This window comes from Cupressus sempervirens, chromosome 10, assembly GCF_028749045.1.
Source record: "Cupressus sempervirens isolate cs-2001-9-10 chromosome 10, ASM2874904v1, whole genome shotgun sequence".
In the NCBI taxonomy this organism is placed as follows: Eukaryota; Viridiplantae; Streptophyta; class Pinopsida; order Cupressales; family Cupressaceae; genus Cupressus; species Cupressus sempervirens.
This window is the reverse complement of record NC_143127.1, coordinates 575,661,366-575,688,196: the sequence shown is the minus strand read 5'-3', so window position 1 is coordinate 575,688,196 and position 26,831 is coordinate 575,661,366. Positions and strand designations below refer to the sequence as shown.

The 26,831-nt window shown below is 35.7% G+C and overlaps 1 protein-coding gene across 8 annotated transcripts in view; it reads left to right on the top strand.

Annotated features, from left to right (window-relative positions):
* SWEETIE (HEAT repeat-containing protein) overlaps nt 1–26,831 on the top strand; it is a 314,166-nt gene that overhangs the window by 244,342 nt on the left and 42,993 nt on the right. For all 8 annotated transcript variants that reach the window (XM_089806951.1, XM_089806947.1, XM_089806950.1 and 5 more), the window contains exons 30-32: nt 4,037–4,104; nt 5,136–5,229; nt 5,966–6,180. In XM_089806951.1, the coding sequence (XP_089663077.1) occupies nt 4,037–4,104; nt 5,136–5,229; nt 5,966–6,180 (377 nt within the window). The remainder of the gene's footprint in view (nt 1–4,036; nt 4,105–5,135; nt 5,230–5,965; nt 6,181–26,831) is intronic.

The following is a 26,831-nucleotide window of genomic DNA, read 5'->3' as shown; positions in this document are numbered from 1 at the left end:
TCTCCCATGTCTACTACATAGAACTCATCCTCCAACTCATAGCCATCTCCAAACCTGATGTGAAGATTAGGTATCTTCCAAGTACATAATAATTTCACCATTAGCTACCATGACTCTAAACCTAGCATGCTTCTCGGATTGTAAACCTCTCGTGGGTACCAATTGTGCATCAATGAAGTTATGCGTAGCCCCAATGTCAATGAGAGAAATCACTTTTTGCCCCTGGATAGTACCCCTGACCTTAAATGTGATCGTATTTTGAGCCCCTGTCAACCATGCCAACGACCTATCATCCTTAGGAATGTCGTTCTCCTCTGGAGTGCTACTCTCATCCGAATCAGAGTGCTGATCCTCCCCCTCTGACTGTGACTCCTCCACTAAGAAATACTCCATTTGATTTGCCTTAGCCTTGAGAGGGAACTTATGAGAAAAATCCCAAGGCTCTCTACAATTAAAACATAGCTTCTTCCTCCTCAACTCATTTAGGGTGTCATTGTCCAACTAATTATCCCTTTTTGGCTGAGCATCCTTGTGAAATTTTTTTTTTTCCTTCTCCTTATCCTTCTTCATATGTGAATCAGTATGCTAAAATCTGCTCCTAAAAGAAGGTGCTAAGTCATAAGCCTTCTTAGTGGCCTCCTGTAATGTAGTCGGGCCATGCTCCTTAACCCAACCTCTCAAGGGATCTAAGAGTCTATCCATAAATAACACTACTATTGTCCTCTCTAAAGTATCTATAATCAACACAACTAACCTCTGAAATTCACTGATGTATGTCTCAACTGATCCCCACTGCTTGAGTTGTGCCAACTCTTTAAACTGTAACTTGGGATCTTTGGTATCAATCTCTCTATGAGTCTCTTAGTGAACTCCTTGTAAGATGTGATCTGATTATGCCCAAAGGTTACCATGCTATGGTGCCTCCACACATGTGCTGGACCATCCAAATGAATAGCCGCATACTTGATAGCCTCCTCTTTAAGCATCGATTCAGTTGGAAGTATGTATCTACCTTCTACACCCAAGTTCATGTAGTCATCTTCCTTGAAGCATCATAATAAGGTAAAGAAAGTTTTCCAACTTTCTTTCTCAGCTCAAAGTTTTGATTCCTCTCTCCTGCTCTAGGCATGTGTCTCATCCTCATGTCCATGTAATCTCTGAGGGAAATATCTACTTGAAACTCCAGTCCCTCCTGAATTGATCCTGTAACTCGGTAATCTATGGTTCATTTACTGATTGAACCGGATCTCTAGATGGAAAGGTGGTTAGAAGAGGTCTCGAGCTCACTGTCTGAGCTAGGCATGCAACATGTCTAAAGTTATTAGTCTCATTCCCATTGTTGCCTGTTCATTATTATTATCATTAATGTTATTCTCAGGACCATTGTTGCCTCGGCCTCCATTATTATCATTGCCCCCATTTTCATTGTTTGCATCACCTGGATTAATATTGATGCCCATCTGTCTAGCCATAAGTTGCAACATCATATCCATTCGCCTATTCTGCTCCTGTTGCATATGTTGCCCCTCCTCTAACGTATCTAGTAACCGTCTAAACATGACCTCCTCCTAATTTGGACCAACATTCCTACCTCCACCTAGTCCTGTATTCCTGTCACCTTGGTCACCCATACTACTGTCTTGTTCAAAGAATATCTCCTCTGTGTCTATATGGTTGGATTCTATGTCCACCTGCATGGATGAACTAGACTGCTCGCTCTATGAGTCCGAATCTTTGTTGTCTTGCTCTGGTATGGCAAAAGTAAATGGTCTCTATCGCATGCTCAAACATACATTCTTAACCTGTTTTATTTCTAAATTTAGTGTTTTGACATTTCGTCAAACACTTTTCCCTCTATCCGGCTGTTCTAAATTCCCTATAAGGCTTCCACAGGATGGCAGGACTTAAAGCTGTGATACCACTGCGCGCCCCCCCCCCCAAATTTTTTATTGAGGAGACTTGCAAATTACTAAGTATTATCAATTAGAGTGTTATTTTCAACATGGCATTTTGACAGACACTTAGCAAACATACAACGATAAACATACAAAGTCTAGAACCTCCTTATTTGTTGATAAAATATTGATTTTGCAATTCAAATTTTACATACAATTGCCTTATAGGCTGCAGCAAATCACTATTCACATGTACTAGAGCAAAATCACTATTCACGTGCACTGTAGCAACTTCTAACTTGAACTTTAGAGCTCTCTTCTACTATGTGCAAACTTACCAATAAATCCCACTGTGATTTCCTAAATGAAAACACCAAATAATCCTCCTGACTATGTCTTTCAACAGCGAAGAGACTGCTAGCAAAGAGGGATTTCGTCCTCCAAGCCCAGCAATTAGATTTTGCAGAAATCCAATAGCATAATAGTAATATCATCCAAGCATGCCTCAACTCATTCCAGCCAAGAGAATATAAACTATAAAGTCCTCAAGGAAGTCAACTTCATTTGCATAAGTAATGTGGGATAAATGGGAAACACCTTTTTTAAACAACTTTATAATAAAGTGACTTAATTGATAAGTCTTTTATTTAATTATGACTTTATAATAAAGTAAATTAACTTCGGCATTAAAATCATATAAGAGTCAAACTCAGAATACCATGTATGATAGCTCGTCGGAAAGAGCTCAACCAAATCCACCAAGCCGAACACTAGAAATTTCCATATCACTTGACTCCCACTAACTTACTAAAAATAGTAACTTCTGAAAATACTGCCAAATGAGCTCCTTAATCACTTCATTAGCCTACGGAAGCTCCTATCATAGGCTAATCTATTGACCCAGATGGTCACATTAAGTAGGGGACATTACACAATATATATACATAGAAGGACATCGAAGTCGATAAAGTCAAAAATATAATACTGCACAGAGATGTCAATAACATAGTTATACTACCATTAAAGCCTTAGTGGCCAAAATGATGCAGATTGGGAACATCAGCAATATCATAAATAATTGGATATTCTTCTTAGCGTTAATTAAAGACATAAATCAATGATGTCATGAATAGGTCACTCAACAATTGGACTGCGATATCATGAAGGATAATTGGAGACAAAATCACAGGTATGAACATGCTTGTTTGATTTCATCCATATCTGGTCTACTCAGTGGGATCCCAGCCTCTTTGAAGAACAGTTTCATACTCTTGAATAAACCCATTATCAAACCTCTACTTTTAAAACAGATTTCCCAAATTCATGTTAGACTTTGATGTGTGGTAACATCACCGATTATTTAGCTTCAGTCAATGTATAAGTTGTTCAGCCATCAAACTACCATGGATTAGTCAATTTTGAACACACAAAAAGGTGACATAATAGACTCCTATAACCATTGACACTATTAGATATTATCATTAGAGGTCATTGTTTTCTTGCAAATCCATTAGATCGAGGGCAAATTTAAGTTGTTCTATAAGACAGCATCCCATATTTACACTCATCTCATATTTACAATATATCAGTTACCAAATTGCATAATTTCATATTAGACAATAGCATTTGAAGATTTTGGTGAAATAACTTGAGTTGGTTTTATCAATTCAACAATTTGACGAATTAAGAGGCCAAAATAAGGTAAAAGATCTTTATTCCCTAAACCAACCAACAAGGGACATTACATCAAAAGAGTTTTCCATGTGAAAATTGGTGATCTCCTTGTTGACGTTTTCACTTTCTAATCCATCTTTCTTTTATGTAGTTTCATGTGCTTAAAAGTTCTAAAATACTTATCCATCCCCCACCCCACCCCCTTTCAGTATTTTCTGTATGCTTTTCAAATAATTTAAGAATTTTACAACCAAAATGATGTCTCGTTATCAGAATGTTATTAGATTTGGCAGATCTTGGGCATATTTAGATTACAATATATAAAATCCACATAGAGGATTTCATTTTCTTGACAATTTCACCTGTAAAATATCTATCCTAATAGTTCATTTATTTGTTAGTTTTCTTTTTTTCTTTAAATATTCAAAATCATCATAAAATTATGTATTTGACAATGATTTTTGTAGGTTGTCATGATTGAAGAACGAATAGAGGAGGATCTCTTTTCAATGCTTGACATGGAAACTGATTCAATGTATGTTTCTACATCTCATTTGCTTATGCAGACAAAGGACAGGGTATGAATGTATACATGCAAATACCAGTTGACTTGTCTAACTTTCTAGTGTTAGTACAACTATCCATGCATGCAGGCCTCTACATATGATCTTGAATATCTTTCAGGCATCAGTATAAATGATTCTGACATTAGAAATGAAATGATACCTAGGATATATTCTTGGAATGCAAAATTGAGGTATTAAGGAATGTCATACATATTCCACTGTTTATAGAGAAATGGATCTTCTTGAAATTAAATTCAAAACCCCTCTTCTCCAAAATGACTGTTAAAAAAATTGGAGTTGACAGTTGTATTCATACACATAAGTTGGTATGATAAAGCATTACGTTAACTTCTCTATCATTCATGCTTGCACTGGTTTCTCAAGAATTAAGTGCAGTTTTACTTTTTGAGCTCCTTGTTAGTATGCTTCTAAGTTTTATGTGTGAAGTTGAAAGTGGCTTCAAATGGCATTAGCATGCATTGACATTTTGATAATTTGTTTGTATTATTTCCCATCTAAGAAGCTGCTGCCACTTTTTCAGATGCCAGACAAATTGACTTCAAATTCATAGTAGTGTTTGTTAGTTACCATATTGGATAGGAGGACTTGTAACATCTAGAAATAATGGTGTGTAAGTGGCCAGAAGGGACTAAACTTGTCCACAAAGAAAAAAATACAAATATAACATGTACAAAAGTCGATTAAAAATTTCAAAGACCCATTGTTGAAACTTGAAACAATAGTTGCAATGGTGGAAAAAATAATGAGACAGATGCTGTGCCCTGTTTCCTAAAGAGGAGCAGCTAGCACTGCAACTTTGATAGAACTTCTGTAGCAACTTTGTATTAACTGAATATTGCATGTGTTCAAAACCTGTACCCGTATATACCTTTCCTGGTTTTGATAATATTCTTGTATGAGTTTGTTTGCAATTTTCATGTGTAGCTATGAGCATGTTGACACAATATGTTTGGCTTGACAAATATGAATTTTGTCACAGGATTGGAAAAATTGTTCGTGCAACCATTGATCGACTTCTTGATGCAGCATGCCCTTCATTTCCTTCACGTTGGCTACAAATATGTCGCAATGTGGTATTTTACAATGACCTCTTAAATGTTTGGAAATTTTAAGCTTGATCTTGCAAGTTCTTTTGTATAGTCCCTTATTTGTAAATGAAAATTACTAAATTCTTGATCATATACAGAGCCTGACTGACTATATTTGAAAGAGAAAACAAAAAGGTGATGGAAAACAAATAAATATAAAATTATATTGCAAAATATGAAGAATATTGAAGGGTTTTTTTGAAAAAGTGCATCTGGATAGATGATATATGTGTACGCTAATTACCATTTGCAAAGCTAACATGATTAGAAGGCAACCAATCTCCATGAACCTCAAGCTCATTACTGTGTCATTCCTCACTATAACTGTATTATTATGAGCAACCATAATTATATTGTCTCACAAAGGTTGGATCGTTTCTTGTCAAGCACTAAGAGTAAGCAAGAACCACATTACCATTATGGAATGGTGTCCTATGACCTTCACCAAGAGGGAGAATGTTATTACAGTATTATGCCTTTGATTATGTCTTTCTTATCATTTGCTTCTAAAATTTACGTTTGGAGGATGCTCCAACACCAACCAAATTTGTATAATCCATGATCATTGTGAAAGAATATAAAAGAACAAGAAATACAGCTATAACTTCTATCTTCATCTTGTCAAGCATAGCTGAAAAAGACATCCTCATTTTATTTTTATTAATTTTAGAAATGAGGTCATATGTACTGACACTGTATGTACTGTATCGGCATTATTTAGGTGCTTGCAGCATCAACCAAAAAAACCAGAAGTACAGATATTGGTTCTCTAGAATCAGAAAAAGGTCATAATAATGATTCCTTTGGAGAAGACGACGAAGGTATGATTGCCAACTCAAAGAAAGGAGAAGGTTCAGAATCCATTTCCAGTCGTTTACACAAAGTTGATAAAGGTGATCAACTCCCACGATACAGGACTCGAGTATTTGCTGCAGAGTAAGTTTTTGTTACTATGTCATTTCTAGGATTTTATTGGCTGGACGTGATAAGTGAGAACTGGTTTTAAGTGTTAAAATACCATCATGGGGCTTTTTTAACAAGAACTCAAAATATTCCTGTAATAAAAGATAAAGCAAATGCAGAAAACAAATATATCTACCAAAATAAAGAATACCATCCAATGTATGAAGTAGGATAACATGAAATGTATTTTAGTTCTTGCTATTATTATCTTATTAAAAAAAATTAAAATTCTGCTTGCTGAAAGGGCTCAAGTATTCCTGTGTATTTTCTTGTTATTACTTGTGATTTTTGGTACAGTCCAAAAGGTTTGCTTATATTATTTGATGGCAATGTATACTCTTTTGTTTCCTTTTGTCATTCCTGTGGATAGAAATATAACCTACTAATTTGAATCTGGTTTTATGTATCTTATAAATCCCCTAGCCTGCAGGCTATGAGAGAAAATTGAATCAGCTTGAAAGATCTTTCTCAAATAGATTTTAAATGTCACAATGGCCAATGATGAATATTTTTTACTGTTAGTCTGATTTTGCCCACTTCTGCATAAAGCTATATAACTTCAATTTAGCTTTGTTGAGAAAATAATTAATTTTTTTTCCATATTATTATACACTCTTCATCGATGATGTTTCACTTCGCTTCAATTTTCGAGTTGTAGTTTTTTGTGACTTTCTTTTCTCCTATATTTTACCAGTGTCGCAAGGATTCATTCTTGGGGATTGAATATGCAAAGTCGGAACATTTCAGTCTCAGATTTTCTAACCTGGGTATCAATGATTTTTAATGCTGTCATTTTTTCTGCTTAGCTATCTGTTGGGAATGTATTAGAAAGTGCTCTATCTTGTGAAGAATCATCCTGCATGTTGCCTCTATATGGTTTTCCCTTAACCATTTTTAACTTGTCTGGGATGCAATTTCGTAGAACTCTATTTAGTTCCTCTTTCTATCTAAAATGTTGCATTTCTTTTTAAGCTTGGAAATCCTTTTTAGGACTGCACTTCTTTGCTATCATTGACAGGTTTTTGAATCGCTTCCTTGTGTGCCTTGAATGGCTGGTCAGTTAGTTTATATAATGTTTCATTAAATTCTCTTGGCATGCTCACCATATAAACACCATTTGATGAATGCCAATCATGTTTTTTATTTGGTAGTCTCCATACAATCTCCTCTTCTGGTGGCTTCTATTTTTGTTTCTTTCTTATTGCGTTATGATATAAACCTCCTTTTCTCAATCGCCATGTTGTTTATTGTATAGCAGCAATTTTTATTTTTGATCAATTAATGGCCGAGACCTTAATATATTGTATTAATTTTTAAAATTTCTTGCATTTTACACCTCGTTCAAATGCAGACACTGGGGTAAAAACAAAGGGGAAAGAAAACCCCCAGTGTAGACCTGGACTTTTCAGCTTGTATCCATAATTACATTATTTTTCTACCCTGGTTAAGTGGAAATATTAGCAGTTATTTAGCTTCTTTACAATTAAACCAGATATATATTGAAGTAAGATACAAACTGAAATACATAATCAGAATGATACATTTTCAATGATGAGTTTTACAGAGTGATTTCAGGCAGTGAAATAATCCTTCTATCGCTTGAATATACTTTAATTTATATTGCAAAAATTCTGGGTGCTTGCAATTTCATTAATTAAAATTTGCATCTGTACTTGCTCAGGGATTTCCATGCCTGGAATCCAAGCCCTTAGTGTGGCAAAGCGTTACCTGATATCGAAGCATACTCTTGCCGGCTAAGACCACTTTGTTACTTTTGAGAATGAATGAAATAGCTTAAATGATAGTAACAAATGTAATGACTCACTGTTCTTTTGCAATATTCTTAAATGGTTGAGCATTAGACCTTAGTTATTTATTTCATAACCATATTTACAGAATTAATTCCCTATTAAATGAAAGAGATTCCTAGTAATAGTGAAAGAATTTAACTGCAAGGAATGGATCAAATTTGATCTTGAACCATTTTTAAAAATTACCTTCTATTTGAGTTTCATGCTGGGAGAAATCCAACATAAGAAAATGACAGCCATATCGAAGTATTATATAGAAAGATGCAGAATAATAATGATGAAAAATTGAACTCTTATACCTATGCTATTATAGCCTTATAATCTTGTCATTTTGATTGCTCAAGTTATGTAGACTACAATATAAGAAGTATAATGAATTAAGCCTTGAATGCTGAAGAAACACTAAAGCCCCTTTTACCTCGGAATGAAACGAAAAAAAGTAACGATTAAAGGGGTATAAGGATGCAGATGAAACTAAAGATAAAAGAGAAACTGATAAAAGTGACCATCTAGAGGGAAAATAAGGACCAAACTTGGAAGTTTTATATCCTTATAATTATACTTATTTATTATCAAGATTATCAAGGATATAATACTATCAAGGGGAATCCAAGATTGGCAAAAGGGAAAAGAAGAAACGCAAGACAGAGCACGATAAAAGCAGAGAAAGCTCAAAGAGGTTAACTTCATGCTAAGGAGATATTGCTATGCTTGAATCTTTACAGATTGTGAAGGGAACAATTTCCCCTTAACCGGAAACTAAAAAAGCAGTCCAGGCACGAGATAAAAGGAGCCCAGGAAAGTTAAAAGGGAAAGCAAGCAGAAGAGCAAATCAGAGAAAAGAAAGATGTGCAGAAAAGAATGCCCATACAAAGGCAAAAACCTGACATGTCAGGAAGTTAGTTGACTAGGAAACCCAAATATAGGGAGGTCCCAAGAAAACAGGACAGCAAAAAAGCTAATTAACAAAGCAAAATAAAAGGGAAATGATCTAAACTATCCCAGCAAAATTTCCCAGAAGAGAAAATACTCTATCCTTGAGAGATCATCAAATTAAAATAAATCTATATGAAATAAAGAATACCATGTGAAGAAATTAAGGAATTATGTTACTTTTCAAAATTACCAAACTATATGAAGATATTCACATCGCTAGAAAAATCTGGGCTGAAAAAAAATTCACAGAGAGCCAGAAACCCTTGAAAAGGCTTTATCTTATCAGTGATGCATGTGCTCGGACTATTGAAATTAGGGCCTATTTTATTCAGAATTATATGTTATGATTAAATTATTAGTGTGTCTATAAATTAGCAAATGTACAAAATATAGAGAAAAGACTTTATCTATATATATACATTTATACAGATTTTTAAATAATCCCAGGATACTGCTAGGATAGGGAAAATAAAAATGGTGTTTTAAGTACCTTTATTTTAATATTTATAAATATATATTTCTTTAGATACTTGTGAAATTATAAAATTTTATTGATATACCAGAGGTGTGGATGTGGATGGTAGATTTTTATACAATAATTATTATGAATATTCATTAATTTCATTATTTTAAAATATAGCTTATACCTAGATGATTAAAAATTCATGAGTATCTGTGTATAATCTCTATATAAAAATATTGAGATGAAGATATATTCATAGTAATTATAATTTTAAATCGAACTAGGATAATGACCATTGATTTAAATGAGATAAACTATGTTACCCAACGTTTCCAGGAGGATGGGGAAACGAGTTTCTGAGTTGGATTTTTTTCCTTGTAGGTGGGAACGACAGTAGGAACAGCTATATAAAGAATGGGGAAAATTTAAGATATATAAGGGGATTATTAATATTCATATAAAAACATGGGTAAAGCATGCTTAAATGAATTATAGAACCATAATATATAATGTTTGTGTTAAATGCTTTCTAACTTGAAATATTTTATGGCTTAGTTCCTTCCTTATTTAACCATATCAAGATTGATGGAGCGATTTTAGTAAGTGGGTAAAAAGTTTTATTTTTAAATGGTATTGGCTTTAATGTCTTCATTTTTGCCAGCATTAAAGTTTGAGAGATTAGCCTCTTATTGTGATCGTCATAGGCTAATTATTGTGAATAGAGGGTCTTTTGAGGCAGTGACTTGGCTTGGGAGGGTCTTGTCTTCTCCACTATTCAGTATGCTACATGTTGGTTTTTGTTTGGCTCAAATTGGACTTTATTTGGGCTTAAATTTGTGCACTTACTATTTGTGGTAAGTCAGGTGTTGATTGAGATGGACCCTTTCTTTTTTAGGAAAGTGCATTTGATCACATGGAGAAATAATAGGTGTGACTCCTATTTCAGATGACATATTAAAATGATGAGTATTTTGAGAGTTATTATATTTTTAGTGGCCAAATTATTTTTAAAAGATTAAATGGGTTATCATAAAGTTATAATTTAACTTTATAATTTCACTTGAGGGTTGAATCATCATGGGAAGAGGCCATTTTATTTAATTAATAATATGCCTAAGCCAACTAATAAATATTAGTGAAAGAGTTGCGTTGAAAAGTTTCAAGAGCTGAGTTCTTTTGGGAAACTTTCGCAGTTTCTGAAGTTTAGTTCTATTGGGAAACTTTTGTCAACAAGGGATTCTAAATATGAGCTCATTCCATTAGAAAAAAACACACTTGAATATCTATTTTCTTTTGTTGCCTTTCTAGCTTTTGCTGAGGTTCTGAATTTTGTTGCCCTTGCTGAGGTATAAGAGTTTTAAAGCTGAGAAGTGTTTCCATTCTTCTACTGAAGTATAGTGGACTTGATATCTACTAGATATCTTCCTTACTATGCATACTATGGCTAGAAAGAATTTGGTTTTTGTTGGAGAATCAGTTTGGTGCTGCTACAAATTGGGTCTTCATTATTCTAAGAATTATCAAGTCTATGATAATAGAAGTCTCCTACTATATCTACGGTTGCTGGAGAAATATTATTTTGTTGACTTACTTGCATTGCCTCTTGCAAGCTGGAAGGAATCAATCTGCATATGTAAGGGCAAAATTTTGAGTGCGTGCATTTGATGTATAGGTGTTTTGAGTGGAAAGTTTTGATGTTGAAGTCATTGACTGATATGAAGGGAATTTTCTGCAATTCGAACTCTTGCAATTGATCATGGGAAGCACATATCATTGAAGAATTTGCTAGGGATTTGATATTATAACTCTTGCTTTTAATTCTGGAGACCTGCATTTCTAGGTGACTGCAGTCCATTCTGTGGCAGTAAATTGTGTTTATCGGAGGCTTGCATCAATCCTATAAGGCCCAGTGTTTCAGTTATTGGCCCTGCGAATCATATATTTGACCCGTGATTGATATTTTGGCCTTGTGTATGCTGCTAGCACACTTGCAGTCTACAGATTTGACCTGCAATTTAATGTCAAGACCTGTGACTGGTATTTGAGAGGCTGCAAATTGACTTCAGAAAGATAAGCATTGCGCCCAGACATTGCCTGTGCAATTTGGAGAAGATGCTAAGGCACGTCCATCAGGTTTTTGTGTCAATCTTGTTAATTTGTAATTACAATTTCCAATAATGTTGAATGTGCAAAGTATAAGTGAATAAATAAAAGACTTGTACCTTGCAAATCTCTGCCTTAATTTTGCAATTGTCGTTACTATCCAAAAATTCAAAGGTATTAAACAGAAAGCACTGAATTCATACAAGGAAAAAATATTTGCTTTTGCAATCCATAGTAGAGTTCTGTTTCATTTTCAGAATTATTAAAGATTGCTTGCAAAATGTTCAACAAAATGACTAACTACAAAAGAGAAAAAAAATTAGTGTTTTCAAAGTTAGAGTGGATTGGGGGTTATTACATTGGCCAACTCTTAAATAGCTGAAATAGAGGGTCTTTTGAGGCAGTGACTTGGCTTGGGAGGGTCTTGTCTTCTCCACTATTCAGTAAGCTACATATGGTCTTCGTTTGACTCAAATTGGACTTTGTTTGGGCTTAAATTTGTGCATTTACTATTTGTGGTAAGTTGGTGTTAATTGAGATGGACCCTTTCTTTTTTAGGAAAGTGCATTTGATCACATGGAGAAATAATTGGTGTGACTCCTATTTCTGATGATATATTTAAATGATGAGTATTTTGAGAGTTATTATGTTTTTAGTGGCCAAATTAATTTTAAAAGATTAAATGGGTTATCATAAAGTTATAATTTAACTTTATAATTTCACTTGAGGGTTGAGTCATCATTGGAAGGGGCCATTTATTTAATTAATGATCTGCCTAAGCCAACTATTAAATATTAGTAAAAGAGTTGTGTTGGAAAGTTTCAAGAGCTGAGTTCTTTTGGGAAACTTTTGTCAACAAGGGATTCTAAATATGAGCACATTCCATTAGAAAAAACACGCATGTATATTTATTTGCTTTTGTTGCCTTTTTAGCTTTTGCTGAGGTTCTGAATTTTGTTGCCCTTGCTGAGGTATAAGGGTTTTAAAACTGAGAAGTGTTTTCATTCTACTACCGAAGTACAGTGGACTTGATATCTACTAGATATGTTCCTTACTATTCATACTATGGCTAGAAAGAATTTGGTTTCTGCTGGAGAATCAGTTTGTTGCTGCTACAAATTTGGTCTTCATTATTCTGAGAATTATCAAGTCTATGATTCTGGAAGTCTCCTACTATATCTACGGTTGCTGGAGAAATATTATTTTGTAGACTTACTTGCATTGCCTCTTGCAAGCTGGAAGGAATCAATCTGCATATGTAAGGGCAAAAGTTTGAGTGCATGCATTTGTTGTATAGGTGTTTTGAGTGGAAAGTTTTGATGTTGAAGTTATTGACTGATATGAAGGGAATTTTCTGCAATTTGAACTCTTGCAATTGATCATGGGAAGCACATATCATTGAAGAATTTGCTAGGGATCTGATATTATAACTGTTGCTTTTAATTCTGGAGACCTGCATTTCTAGGTGACTGCAGTCCATTCTGTGGCAGTAAATTGTGTTTATTGGAGGCTTGCATCAATCCTATAAGGCCCAGTGTTTCAGTTATTGGCCCTGTGAATCATATATTTGACCCGTGATTAATATTTTGGCCTTGCGTATACTGCTAGCATGCTTGCAATTTACAGATTTGACCTGTAATTTAATGTCAAGATCTGCGACTGGTATTTGAGAGGTTGCAAATTGACTTCAGAAAGATAAGCATTGCACCCAGGCATTGCCTGTGCGATTTGGAGAAGATACTAAGGCATGCCCATCAGGTTTTTGTGTCAATCTTGTTAATTTGTAATTATAATTTCCAATAATGCTGAATGTGCAAAGTATAAGTGAATAAATAAAAGACTTGTTCCTTGCAAATCTCTGCCTCAATTTTGCAATTGTCATTGCTATCCAAAAATTCAAAGGTATTAAACACAGCACTGAATACATACAAGGAAAAAATATTTGCTTTTGCAATCCATGGTAGAGTTGTTCTGTTTTGTTTTCAGAATTATTAAAGATTGCTTGCAAAATGTTCAACAAAATGTCTAACTACAAAAGAGAGAGAAAATTAGTGTTTTGAAAGTTAGAGCCGGTTGGGGGTTATTACATTGGCCAACTCTTAAATAGATGAAATATGTTATCAAAAAGGGGTATTTGGTAATGTAGTTTCCTAGGCAACCAAAACCAGCAATTTTGAGCATAAGGGCAGTTAACAAGAATGTGATCCACTGATTCTTCGTGAGATTCACATAAAACAGTGTGAGAGACCTTCAAACATGATATTGTTGAACCATTCTATTGTTAGGATATGCTTTGGGAAAACACCCTAGGTAAACATTCTTGCTTTAGGTAAGCACAACTTATCCCAACACAAATGAAGCGATAGGTTTTAAATATTCCAATTTTGCTTTTCTACTAAAGGTTGATATCCTTCTTTCACCTTGTAGGATCCAAACATATCACAAAATCCTCTGTACTTTTGGAATTGATGGTTCTAGAAGACAAAATGGAGGATAATTCTATTCATTTATCATTTGACAGAGGAGTGTTTTCTGTAGATCTCCATTGTCATTTTCGACTAGGTTCTCCCTGGGAAATTCAACGTACTTGTTTAAAGTTTCCCCAAAAGATTAGGTGTGTATTTTATATTTGGGGATATAGCTTCTGCTAAGGGGGGATATCGTCCCCAGGACTCTTCTTAAAATAGGGCTTTATCCCCCAAAACAATGTCCTAGGAAATTTTACTAGATAAAATATCTCTATACTCTTAACATAAAATTCCAAAATCTAGTTTACTTTGGAAGATTGTTGATATTAATTCTTTTATTTGGAACATGATACTTATGAAAAAGGATTTTGTCCCATTTGCTATTTTGGTTTTGGTACATTTTCCAAATTAATTTGGCTCCCCTTGCTTCATTTTACCCTATGGTCCTTGGGGACACGTCCCCCCAAGAAAAGCCAGCTTTTTGGGGACAGGGACGTCCTTGTCATGGGGACTTCATTGGGAACTTGCATCCATCCCCAATTTTTTAACACACAAAAATGTCACTTTTACCATCGCCATTTGCCGTCACCCCCCTCTGGCAAAAAATTTTGCTGGCTTGGAAACCCGTCCTGCTGTCCCCTGTCATCCCCGTCTCGGAAACTTGGGGAAACATAGATTTTACATTTGAGCTTCTTGATTCTTAATCTTTCATTTTCAACAGATTTGCAGATTTTATCCCAGCTGATCAAAGCCATTTTTTTGTTGTTAAGACACACCTTGCCAAAAGAAAATTCTCATTTTCTTATCAAAGTCAGATTTGGCCTTCGTAGATAACGGAATGCATGACATTTGATATCAGGGTAAGGCTGAAAGGACAACTTTAATCATGGTAAGACGACTCACATTGGAAAGCCATTTATCTTTCCAATTTTCGATCTTTTGGTCAAATTTGTTGAGAATGGGATCTCAAACCTTTGTAGATCTATTATTCTTTTCAATGGGAATACCTAGATTTTACATGGAAAGACACATTCTTATACCTAAGAAGTTGCAAATGTCCAACTCCAATGAGGGATCTGTATTTATAAAGAAAAGATCAGATTTATATGAATTGACTCGCTGAGCTGATGCTTTCATATATAGGTTGAGAATTTCTTCATGATCAGGGCCTATTTGGTTGTAGGAATAGGATTTGGGTATAAGAATATTTTATTCTGGATTTGTTATTCCATATCCCGTTTGGTTCTACAAAACTTGCTAAGTTGATAGAGTAGAGAACTTGCTCCTTGTGGGTTTGTTAATGAACAATTCATTTCAAGACATTAACAAAAAAACAACAGTAGCAAACATTTTATGCCTTTTCATTATGTCGCAGATTTCAACATTGATAACGAATTGTTGTAATGACGTTGGGGAAGATTTTCTTCGTAGTGAAGAAGTTGCAACAAATCAGACATCTAGCAATGGTCCAAATTTTTTTATGCGCTCCATTTTTCTAATCTTTAGTGCCATAGGAGTGCTACATTACAAAGAATTTGATATTCTTTGTATTGGTCTTCTTAGGATTACATGGTTCAATTTATTAAAAAAATAGATTCTCATTGACGTTGAATGTTGGTCATAGAGAAGAGTTTGTAGGTTTTTGACAGGATTAAAAGGGTAAATGATTTAAAAGGTGTTAAATAATTAGTTGCAGAGGGGTGGAGAATTTTGTACTAGGAGAGCTACAAATATGGGAACTCATTACGAAAAAATTGAGCTTCCTTGCCTTGGTTGTAATCTCCCCATTTTAGGTAGGTTATTGAAGTTGGCTTGGTCGGTTCATCATTATGACTCTTGTGAGCTAACAGTGGGATTTGAGAATCTCTATTGTGGGGTTATAGGCTTTCAAGTAGCCCATTGTGTGTTTTGGCTACATTTGAGGGACTTACTATTATAGTAAGTCAAAGTGTTGGTCCTAATGAGCTTAGTTGAGTTAGAGGAGTTGAGTGATGCTTTCAGTTTTTATTTTGGGCTTCTAGTTTGGGCTCTAAAGAATCTTAGAGAGAGCATCTATTTATAGTAAGTCACCTCGTCAGGTTCATTTTTTGTCTTTCTTCATCAGGATCACTATAGTGTTGTCAAATTTTGATAATGATGCTTCTATAGTTGTTTTCGCAAGACGGGTGAATTATTACTATTCATCTAAATAAGTTGAGGTTGCTATTTTGTTGGTGTTGTATGTTTCTCATCTTAGTGTCATAGCTCATTGGAACAAGGTCAAAAAGTTTTAAATTTTGGGCACAAAAAAAAAAGGCCTTGTGTGTCAAATTATTATGTTATAGTGGAAAAAGTCATTTTTGGGGAGCCAAAAACAATTATAAATTATATTTTAATGACACTTCAGTATATTTTAATGTTGTGGAGTTTATTTAGGGAATTTGTGCCATTTGGGAATTATAAATATGAGCCCATTTGATGAGAAAAGTGTCCGATTGAATTTTATTTGCTTTTGTTGTGTTTGTGACATTTTTGTGTTTTTGGATTTCCGTGCCCTTGTTGAGGTATAAGGCTTTAAAGTTTCCAATTGTGCATTGATCCTATAGATCAGGTATTCTGGATCAATTTCTTAAGCTATTGAGTCTTCCAATTTGTTATTTTTGTAGCTTGACAGAAGTTTTGGTGGGAGTTCTTGTCTATAATTCTGAGAATTGAAGTCTAAGAATACATCTGAGATTGCATTTTACTTTTCCATTTCTCCTACTGTTTGTTACTGTGTCTCGGGATATTTAATGTTGAATACTACTGACCAAGTTTGAAGTGAATTGGAAGCATACTTATTACCTCTGTTCAAGTTGGAGGTCATTGTGCATTTATCAAGATCGTCATCCATATATAACAACATATTTTGAAACTGGGCAAATCGCATCAATTAAAGGAAGTCAACCTGACTGCACTTAGGGCTGACAGTACATAATTTTGGCTGCATTCTACTAGTCCAGGCCTGCCATTGATTCCCAGGAAATTGCGTTAATTGCTAGAGGGGGCTGTCACTTGCTTTTATGGGATTGTGTTACCTGTTTAGAAGGCTGCAAATTATAATTCTGAGTGGGCATTGGTTATTTGGGCATCTATATTTAGAATGGGAATCAGTAGTGGATTGTTTTTGACCTGCATTAATCACCAAGAGGGCTGCGATTTGGAACTGACCTGCATTAAGAGACTACAATGTAACACAAAACAAGATACTTTATTCATATAAGCAGATATACAATTTATGCTTTATAATTCCATTCGGACGATGTACATATATCTCCCAGAGGGGTGACTCAATCGTCACGCAACCTTTTGGACACTAACTAATCCAGTTGGCTACAATATGGTTTTACTAACAACATCATCCTCTCCAAAAGAAAGTTTTCTCTAGACGAAAAAATAGAGATAACTAAACTACTAAGTACATCAAGACAAAACTAAGAAGAAGACGGGTGCGTCCCTGGTAGGGTTAGTCCACTGTACGTATCCATAGGAACCAAATGTGCTATTGCCGAGAGTGCAAGCCGTTGGAATAACAATAGTGTCGCCATAATAATTTCCACCTCTTCATCATCCTCTTCCTCCTCTTTGTCAATTCCACTATCGTCAAAAGACGTCTCTTGTTGACCAGTATCCATATTCCCATGCTCCGATCTTGCATCCAACTCTTGTCTCGGTCGTTTTTGCCCGACCATGGCTTTTTGTCCACTTGGTGTGTCTAAGTGTCTCCACTACATGATGGGGGCCTCACCTAGTGGAGCAGGCTAGGCTTGACCTCTAGCTTGTCAAGAGGAATCATCCGCGTTGTCACATCCAAGAATAACCCAATAGTGTAGTGGGGCATGTAGAATGTCCAGTGCTAAAGCGTCAAGAATTCATACATTCTTTTTGCTAGTAGTGGGGCCCAATCACACACTCTTCCATTCAAGATCCCATTCATCATCGCTACCTGCAGAAAGGAGATATCCGACACGTGTCTCGATCCTGTGAGCCTACTCTTCACCTCGTCCATGAGGAAACGCCAATGTCCTTCCTGAATGTTAGATTTCTTCAATCCTTTTCCCGTCAAAGTTTCCATTAGAGCTTCTTTTCTATCTATGATAGCTCACCACATACAAGCTCTATCAGCTAGGTTTTCACCTCTTGACCTAACTTCTTCCGCTTGTTATCAATTTTCCTCCCTCCCTGTGCATGGCCGGGTATGCCGAATACCTGTGTGAAGTTTGGTGCGCTGAATGAGATTACCAAGTCATGCCTGAGATAGGAAAATGAACTAGTTCTAGAGAACTAGTCGTAGGTCTCTACCATCGTGCACAAAAATCTTTCATTATCACAAATGCAAAAAACTGGCATTTGTATCGCCCACTCTAACTATGCCTTCTTGATGCTATTGTTAATTAAATGGTTTGCAGGAGTATCCTGCCACCATTTCCTGCATTCGACTCCATTCAAGCCTTCGAAAGCAATATACTATGGTGTGAGGTGTGTTGGTGCAACCGCTGACTGTGCTACCTGCTTGCCCTTCTTTTTGTTTGTGCTTGTGCTTGTGCCTCCTGCAACACAAACACCTGAAGGCAAGGTCTTCACATTTTGATTCATCTTCGTGTTGGTAGCTAAATCTTCTTCCAATTTTTTCTTCAAGGCTCTCTTCCCTATTAACTGCATAACGGTTCCTATTAACTGCATAACGGTCTTTTCTTTTGTCCTTTTGTGTGCAAAAAAACAATTAGGCTATTACCTTTACTTCAGAATGTTCTCTGTTGGCTGGATATTTTGCAACCAATAGTTTTGGGTAAAATCTAGCCGCAAAATAGGATGAGCAGCCACAATGTGTGAGACAAAGTCTCTACTACCTTAAAGGGAAGGCTCCCTCTTCTCACCGTTCCTTGGATCAACTCAAGGTAAGCAAGAAGTCGAGATATTTTGTAAAAAGGGGTGTTACCAATACTCTCTTTTCTTAACTTTCAAAAAAGAATCCGCTTACTCGTGGAGCGAGTAATGGGTAGGGTGAATCACTAACTACACTTCTATTTAAAGTTTAAAACAATGATACCTATAAACTAATACTAACTCAAAGGTTAGCTGAAAGTGTACCAATTTGGCTCTAAGTCCAGTCGTACTTCTATATGAAAAAGAAGCTTTACTAATGGGGCACAACGGCTTCCAAAAGTAAAAATAACTTAACTATTTTGCAAATCAAGAAAGAAATATAAGCTACAGACAAAGCTTCTAGCTATATATTGCCACAATTGCTCCTAGTCAAAGCTTCAGCTTCTATTACTTCTTAACTCTTTTATATTCAATTACCAAGAAGGCAAGATAACATTAATCAAAGATAATGTATTTGAATTACAGACAAAGCTTCTAAGTGACACAAGTGACAATCTCACTCAATCAAAGTTAAGTCTAAATTGCTCCTTTGTATTCACTTTTCTCTCAAAATAGTGCTACACAAACAAAGTTTTGCTGGCACAATTTCTACATAGCTCTCTTGCATACAATATATGATAAAATATTTTTTTACAATGAGGGGGGTACTCCTTTATATAGGCAAAGGAGTTGAGAAAAAGATGGAGGAAAAAGTGGGAGCAACTCAACCAACTTTGACCTAGTCTACTAGAAGAGAAATTATAGGATTACATGCAACTCGCATTACATCTTTCAATGCACATGTAATTTACATCTTTTTTTAATGCAATGCATCCTCTTAGATCTACAAACAAAAACAAAAACAACAATCTTAAAGATTGTTTCTCAGTGCCTTGAATTTGACGATGACATCACGTATTGTAGGAAGATTAGAAATTTCCATTGTCTTTGATATGGCATCTATTCTCACTGCATCTGCATCTACATATGTTGATTGCACAACCTTGGAATTTGTTGCCTGTGGATCTAAAAAGTGCTTTGTTGAGGATTTATACAAGACACTAGTTCATTGTGTACGAACCAAAATCTTCAGAGTCCACATCAGCATTGATCCTAATTGTATATTCTAAACTTACCTTTTCAACTGCAATGAGATTACTACGTTCATCAAGAACCTAGCATTCCATTTGTTCCAAATCACAAGTGACACTTGTTTCAACTACTTGACAATCTCCAAGAGCTACTTGCAACCTTGTAATCAACTTCCTCAATGTTTCCTCTTTGTAGCCTATAAGTCCTTGAAATCTGAAGAACATTTTACATGATGGAAGAATGTCACATGAGACCAAGGCATCTAGATCAAATTTTGCAATTTCATCCCAATCATTTAGGATTTTCTTCAAATCATTTGCTTCTTGAGTCAAAGAAGAGATCAAGTTTCGCTCCATTTCATTTATCTCTTTGACAGGCCTAAGAACTGCAAATGTTTCTGTGATGGCTCGAACTCCTTCAGAGATGATTTCTCCTATTCAAAACTTGGCAGCTTCAAACAACTTTCTTTCTTTCGATGTCTAAGACATAACAACACTTTGAGAAGATTGTTACTGAATGACTTCATTTAGGCAAGAAACCTCCTGTTTGAGTTGATTTTTCTTCTCCCATAATTCGTGATTGCTTTTCAATACATTAGCTAATGCATCTTGAGCATCTTGTAAACAACTCAAAGGTGACTGTTTCCCCATTTCAATTTTAGTGAACTTGTATTCAGAATGAGTAAGTTCTTCAATAGGTTTATCCACTAGTAGCTCAGCAACTTCTACAAATTTGGTTTTATCCGAATCAACCAAAATCCTTGAGATGATCTTATATTTCAAAGATTTGGATTTGGTTTTCTTGACAGGGAGATTATCTAGAGGTACAATCACTTTTCTTCTCTTTGTTGTTATTCTGCTCAACCATGTATGCAAGTTGAAACTTTCATCCGTGGAAGCAGGTACAATGGAAACCATTGGCATTGATCCAGATTGTATCTCCATCGTGACTGAACAAGATTCAGTTTGCACAACTGAATGCATAGGAGCATAATGAGAGGACTCCATCATGTAAAGCTCAAAACCCGTCAAAGGTGTATCAAGTTGGGAAACTTGGCCATTTGTAAGAGTTGGAAAATCCTCAAAATGCTTCCCAAATGCTCATATTGTTCATTTTCTAGGATAAGAGGAGCGATAGAAGAAATAGGAAGAGCCATTGTATTGACTTCTGAAACTAGAATGGAAGGTGTGAAAACAGTGGAGAATGAATCCACATCATTACCTACTTCATCCAAAAAAGGTACTTTATGCATGAATGTTGCATGAGTTTGTGCAGGCCTTGGGGGAGAATATGATGGGCAAAATATGTATAGTAATACACATTTAACAAAGTTAAGAAAAACCCCTATCAGTTTAGAGCCCTATCAAGATGTTGGGGATGATCTAGATGTTATGATGGTCCGAATTGTTAAAAGGATTGGAAAGTGGGTCGAGTGGACTACAACAAGAAGAAGCTGAAGTAAGAGCACTCCCACTCAAGCTCCTTTAGTGTCTGCCCCTGCTTCCTCACAAACTGACACATCAGGGTGACTCTGGCCATAACTCAAGGACCAGCTCAACTGGTAGGTGGAGGTGACCAACCTCCAGATAAAAACATTCCTTTTAGAAAGACTTGTCAAGATGGCCCTTCTCCAGTGATTGGTGCCCAGCTGGAAGCTAAGAAGAAAGTAGAAGAGCCAAAAGATAACACTGCTACCCTGATTCCTTCACCTACTAGTAGTCCAGTCCCATCTACTAGCACTTCTCCTTCCAAGCAGTCCTCATGTGCAAGTAGTGGACTTAGGTGATGGAGGAAGTAGTGATAGTGAGTCCACTGAGTCAGATGAAGTAGCCAAGAAGACTGCAGAGATAGAGAAAGGCCAAGAGTCCTCAAAGCTTATCTCTCAAGTTCAAAAGAATCCTTTCTGTTCGACCATGAAAACAATTACTCCAGTCAAAAGGAAAATGTTTAGCATAGATTCTCTTGGGATGGCCTCAAAGGTGATAGGCATAGACTCATGGTTAGAAGACACTTTGGATAGGAAGAGAAAGAGGAAAGACAAAGGTGCTCCCGGCAAGGATACCTTATCCCTTGCTGTTCGTTCTAGATCTGCATTGACTAAGGTGAAGAAACAAAAGACCTTGTCTATCCTCGGGCAGGATCTTGAAACAAGGCATTTAATAATGGAGATAGCCAAACCTAACAAAGAAGGAAGAATTGAGGATATGACTACAGATGATTTCACCATGCATTCAGTAGATCTCGGAGAAGCCAGACATGATACCAAAGTCAGCTTATGGAAGTCCATGAATGAGGTGATTGAAGGACAACTAGAAAGTCTTAAGTTGTCAAAGGTTCGGATGAAAGCGGAGATACAAGAATTTAATGGGTATATTAGACAATTGGTCATTCTGTTGGCAAGCATCTCCGGGATGCCCATGACTAGAAACCCCACTGCTGCAGATGTCCAGGCACTTATATCTTAACTTCAAGAAGACAAGCATTTTGGGCAAATCGGCAGAGAGTGGAGTGAGAAGATTAAGGCGGAAGGACTCTCCGTTATAGACCAGATTGGTAATGCTATTTTAAGATTGGAAACAGAGAAAGATAATATATCATCAAATAGGGCTACCTTGGCTGCAAAAGAGGTCAAGAGTGATGATTGTGTCTCCTTGTTGAAAATGATCATCCACATGAAAGTGAAGGAGGTCGTTGAAGCAAAGATTTTACCCAAAGGAGATGAGCCCCTAGTTGAGTGGTTCCAAAGTATGTAGTTCAAATCTGAAATGATTATGGTGGTAGAAGGACTCAAAGAAATTGAAGCTAAAGCAAAGAAAGAGCAGGATAGAGACTATGAATTGCTAAAAGGATTGCATATTGATTCACAGTATAGTGGACAAGGGAAGGCAATAATTGGGGTAATTGTCATGCAGGCAAACTTCACGAGCTTTATAGATGAGCTGACAGGAATAACTTGTTGTCATTAGGACAGAATTTCTGAGCTTCAGAAGCTTGGCGGATGTGTGCATGTGGCTATGGAAAAACTTCAAGATTGGTTGGGCGCCATCAAAGATCTGGCCTGGGAGCATTCTAAGTAGCTCTTGAGGTACACAAATGTGCATGTCCATAAGCATGAAGAGCTGATTCCGATCATTGTTGCTGCCAAAGCCTATAGGGCAAAGGCAGAGAAAGGGAAGAAGGCGAAGTGATTCATATTCTCCCCTTTCCATTTTTGTTTTGTAATCATTGTAATAGACAAACCGACTCTTTGCCATTTGTTAGTTTTGAGAAGATGAACCGATTAAACTTCCTTTGTAACGGTCATCATAGAATCCTATATGTATGATAATGAAAGATTAATAAAAGGTTAGCAAATTTTTGGTGTGAAGTACTTGCTGTTATAGAGTCAATTGAATGGTATTTTTGTATCAATCATTTTTTGTTCCATTTGTACTAGTTGTTATTAGTTTGTTGTTTCTCTTTATCTTGGATTGAAACGAGGAATAAACAGAGTTTTATTTCCCCTATTTTAATACAGCAAGTTGAATATGATATGAATTGTCACTTAAAACTCAAAGAGATCCTTTAGATGTTTTCATTCAATATAACATTTCTCAGCAAATTAGTTCCTAGATAGATCAATTAGTCTTAGTGCATATTAATTATGAATTCATAAGATGTGTGAGTTCATTATATTTAACTAATCCTCGAAACATTACTTCTTGCTTGAGTTAAATCCTTTATAGGTTTGACTTAGTTTACCTCTCCTGTTCTCTGGTTAAGAACATACCCTATTTAGATTTAGGAATAAACAAAATTCATTGCAAATTTCACAATAGGGAGCTGTACCTAACAATTCAGAGGAAAGTGAATCTTTAGGAAGCCACTTTCCAAACTATTGTAATCAGAATTTGTTAACAAATTAGGGCACTTGTGAGTCAGAACTAGAAAGAACAAATCCGTTTACCAATAGATTTTTGGCAACTCTGCTGAGGAGATGAATAGTTGCTTGACTAATAGATCTTATAACATGAGGGAAAATGGTACTATCTCATGAGAATATTGTCCCTGATGAGACGAACTCTCCCCAAAAGATGTGGTCTCTGTTTCCATGATTTGGAAGATGAATTTGTACATTCATGGCTCAAAATCAGTGGAATCTTTGAGACTGCAAACTCTACTAAGTAGAATGAGAGATCTTTGTATTCTTATTTGAAGTTAGACCGATGAATGGTCTTTGGCCATCTTGAGAAGTTGTTCCTTTTATTGTCTAACTAGTATTGGTTAACGTACTTCTAATAATCACCTGTCTTCTCATTCCAACTTGCCAAAGATGATTCTTTGGTTAGATTTGCACACTCTGCATTATGTGGTACCTTGAAGATTTGCTCAATGACCTCTAGATTGAGACTAATGATAACCTTGCCGTCAACACCCTTGATCGTCTTCGATGTTGGGCTGAAACATCTTGCACATCCAAGAACAAAATCAGGTTCCATGGCAGCCATAGTAAACGCAGACACCAAGTGAATGTGACTTCTTTTGATGCGCTTCATCTCGTGGCCTACAGAAGTTTCTACTCTCAGCAAAAAATCAGCCACATCCACGTGACCGATCTTTGTGTCCAACACGTTATCAAAAATAGATACAACTGATTATGGAGTTGCATGAGCCAATTTTTTTATCAAATTGATATTTCATCTTGCCTATGGATTTTGATGGTGAGGGCATCTCTTGCGCTTGTGCTAGAAGAAAAACAATCCCAAAACATAAACACATCATTAGAGGGAATCACCATCCAAGTTGATTCTCGATCAGTAACAAAGGTTCAAATACAAGTTGGAGACTTTGTAGATCTGACGAAATGATCTCAAAGAGAAATCTTATACATATGCAGTGAACACAGATGAAATGTGAATGGAAATGGAAAATGGAAGAGGGAAAATGAATTTTATAGTCATCTTTGGTGAAAAGGTGAAGTCAAAGTACATGGAAAATGAAAATGACATTTTTTGACTTTTCAAAATGTGACTTTAAGTCAAAAATAGATTTTGGAAATCCAGTTACATGTAAAGCTTTTTCATGTAATCGTGTCGTGTGAGTGGATACGGAAAGTGAGATGAGTGAAAATGGAAGTGGAAAATGAAATTATAGAATGTTCGAATGGAAGAGGAGCTTTACATGCAAATGCAGATAATGGATGAGATGTGAAGCATGGAAAGAAGCAGAACATGGAAAAACATGTATTTTCTCATGAAGGCGTGAGTGCATATAGAGGGATGGAAATGGAAAATGGAAGAGAGAAAATGAACTTTATAGTCATCTTTGGTGAAAAGGTGAAGTCTAAGTACATGGAAAATGAAAATGACATTTTTTGACTTTTCAAAAAGTGACTTTAAGTCAAATATAGGATTTGGAGATGCAATTACACGTAAAGCTTTTTCATGTAATTGTGTCATGCAAGTGGATACAGAAAGTGAGATGAGCGAAAATGGAAGTGGAAAATGAGATTACATGTATGTGCAGATGGTGAATGAGATGGAAAACATGTAATCATATTTGATGGATGAGATGCGGAATGTTGTGAGATGGAAGATGGAAATGGAATATGAAGATGCTTTCACATGAAATGAAACAAGAACAAGTTCTTGGGAAAGAACTTGTAACTTCTCCAAAGTGGAGAAAACCAGAAAGCGAGCACAGAAAACACAAAAACTTCAAAAGAAAAATGTACCTTTGGCAAATGACTCAAACATGTCAACAAGCAAAGCACTTCAACATCCAAATTCAAATTTGGAGTTCGGGGAAAAACCAAAAAATATGAAAATGAACCATTTCCTCATCTTTAAAGGAAAAATGCATTTTCCATGGCATCAATTTCAACAAGTGGCAATCATTAAGAAATAATGTGCATAAAATCAGCAAAATAAGCACAAATTAAATAGCAAGAAAGAAAATGTCCACTTACATGAGGATTAAGTGCTAAAAATGATGGAGGGAGAAGCTCCAAAGTTGAAAATTTTTTCAAAAAACAATTGGACTCTTTCAAACTTTGCAATTTCAAATTGGAGAAGGTAGCAAATGAGGATGCCAAAATGTGCCTTATCTTTGCTCTAAATCCCAACGTTTTTGGTTGCACATGGATGTCGAACATTTTTGACCAAGAACATGTTTCTCAAGGTGGGCAATCAAAACATTTTGGCTTCCAATAGCCAAAACGTGTATCACAATGCAATGTAAACACCAAAGAATGCCAAATTGACTCCTCTTTGGGCAAAAATATGAGCCAAAATTAGTGTTGTTTGAAGATTTTTCCAAAAACATGCCTTTGAGAGGAGTTTGAAATAACGTTTTTTAGCAAAATAATCCATTTTCATTGTTTGAAAACCCATGGCTTAGCAAAAACGACCCTATTGGAGAAGATTTTGTGAAAAACCATGGAGGAATTCTCCCACAATTTTCAAAAATGGGTTCTTGGAGGCTCTTTGCACGTGTTCTTCCAAAAACAAGTTTCTTGAGGGCAAGAATATGAACTTCCATTCAAAACACACCTTTTGATGTCCATAGCATATATTAAGAACATGCTAAGATGCAAATCGCAGCTTTTAGGAGGTATTGCATGTTTTAAAAACTCTTCAAGATGCAAATCACACCTTTGAGGAGTGATTGCATATTTTAAAATATGCTTTTAGCTTGAAAATTCACCTTTTTAGCGTGATTGCATATTTCAAGTGAAAGCTCACATTTTGGGTGCAATAACATATTTAAGTTATAAAACTCACCTTTTTGATGTCATTGCACATTTCAAGTGTGTTTATATGTAGTGGCATAAAAAAGGTTCACTTTTGATCTCTTTAACATGCAAAGACGTGAAAAAAGTTCACTTTT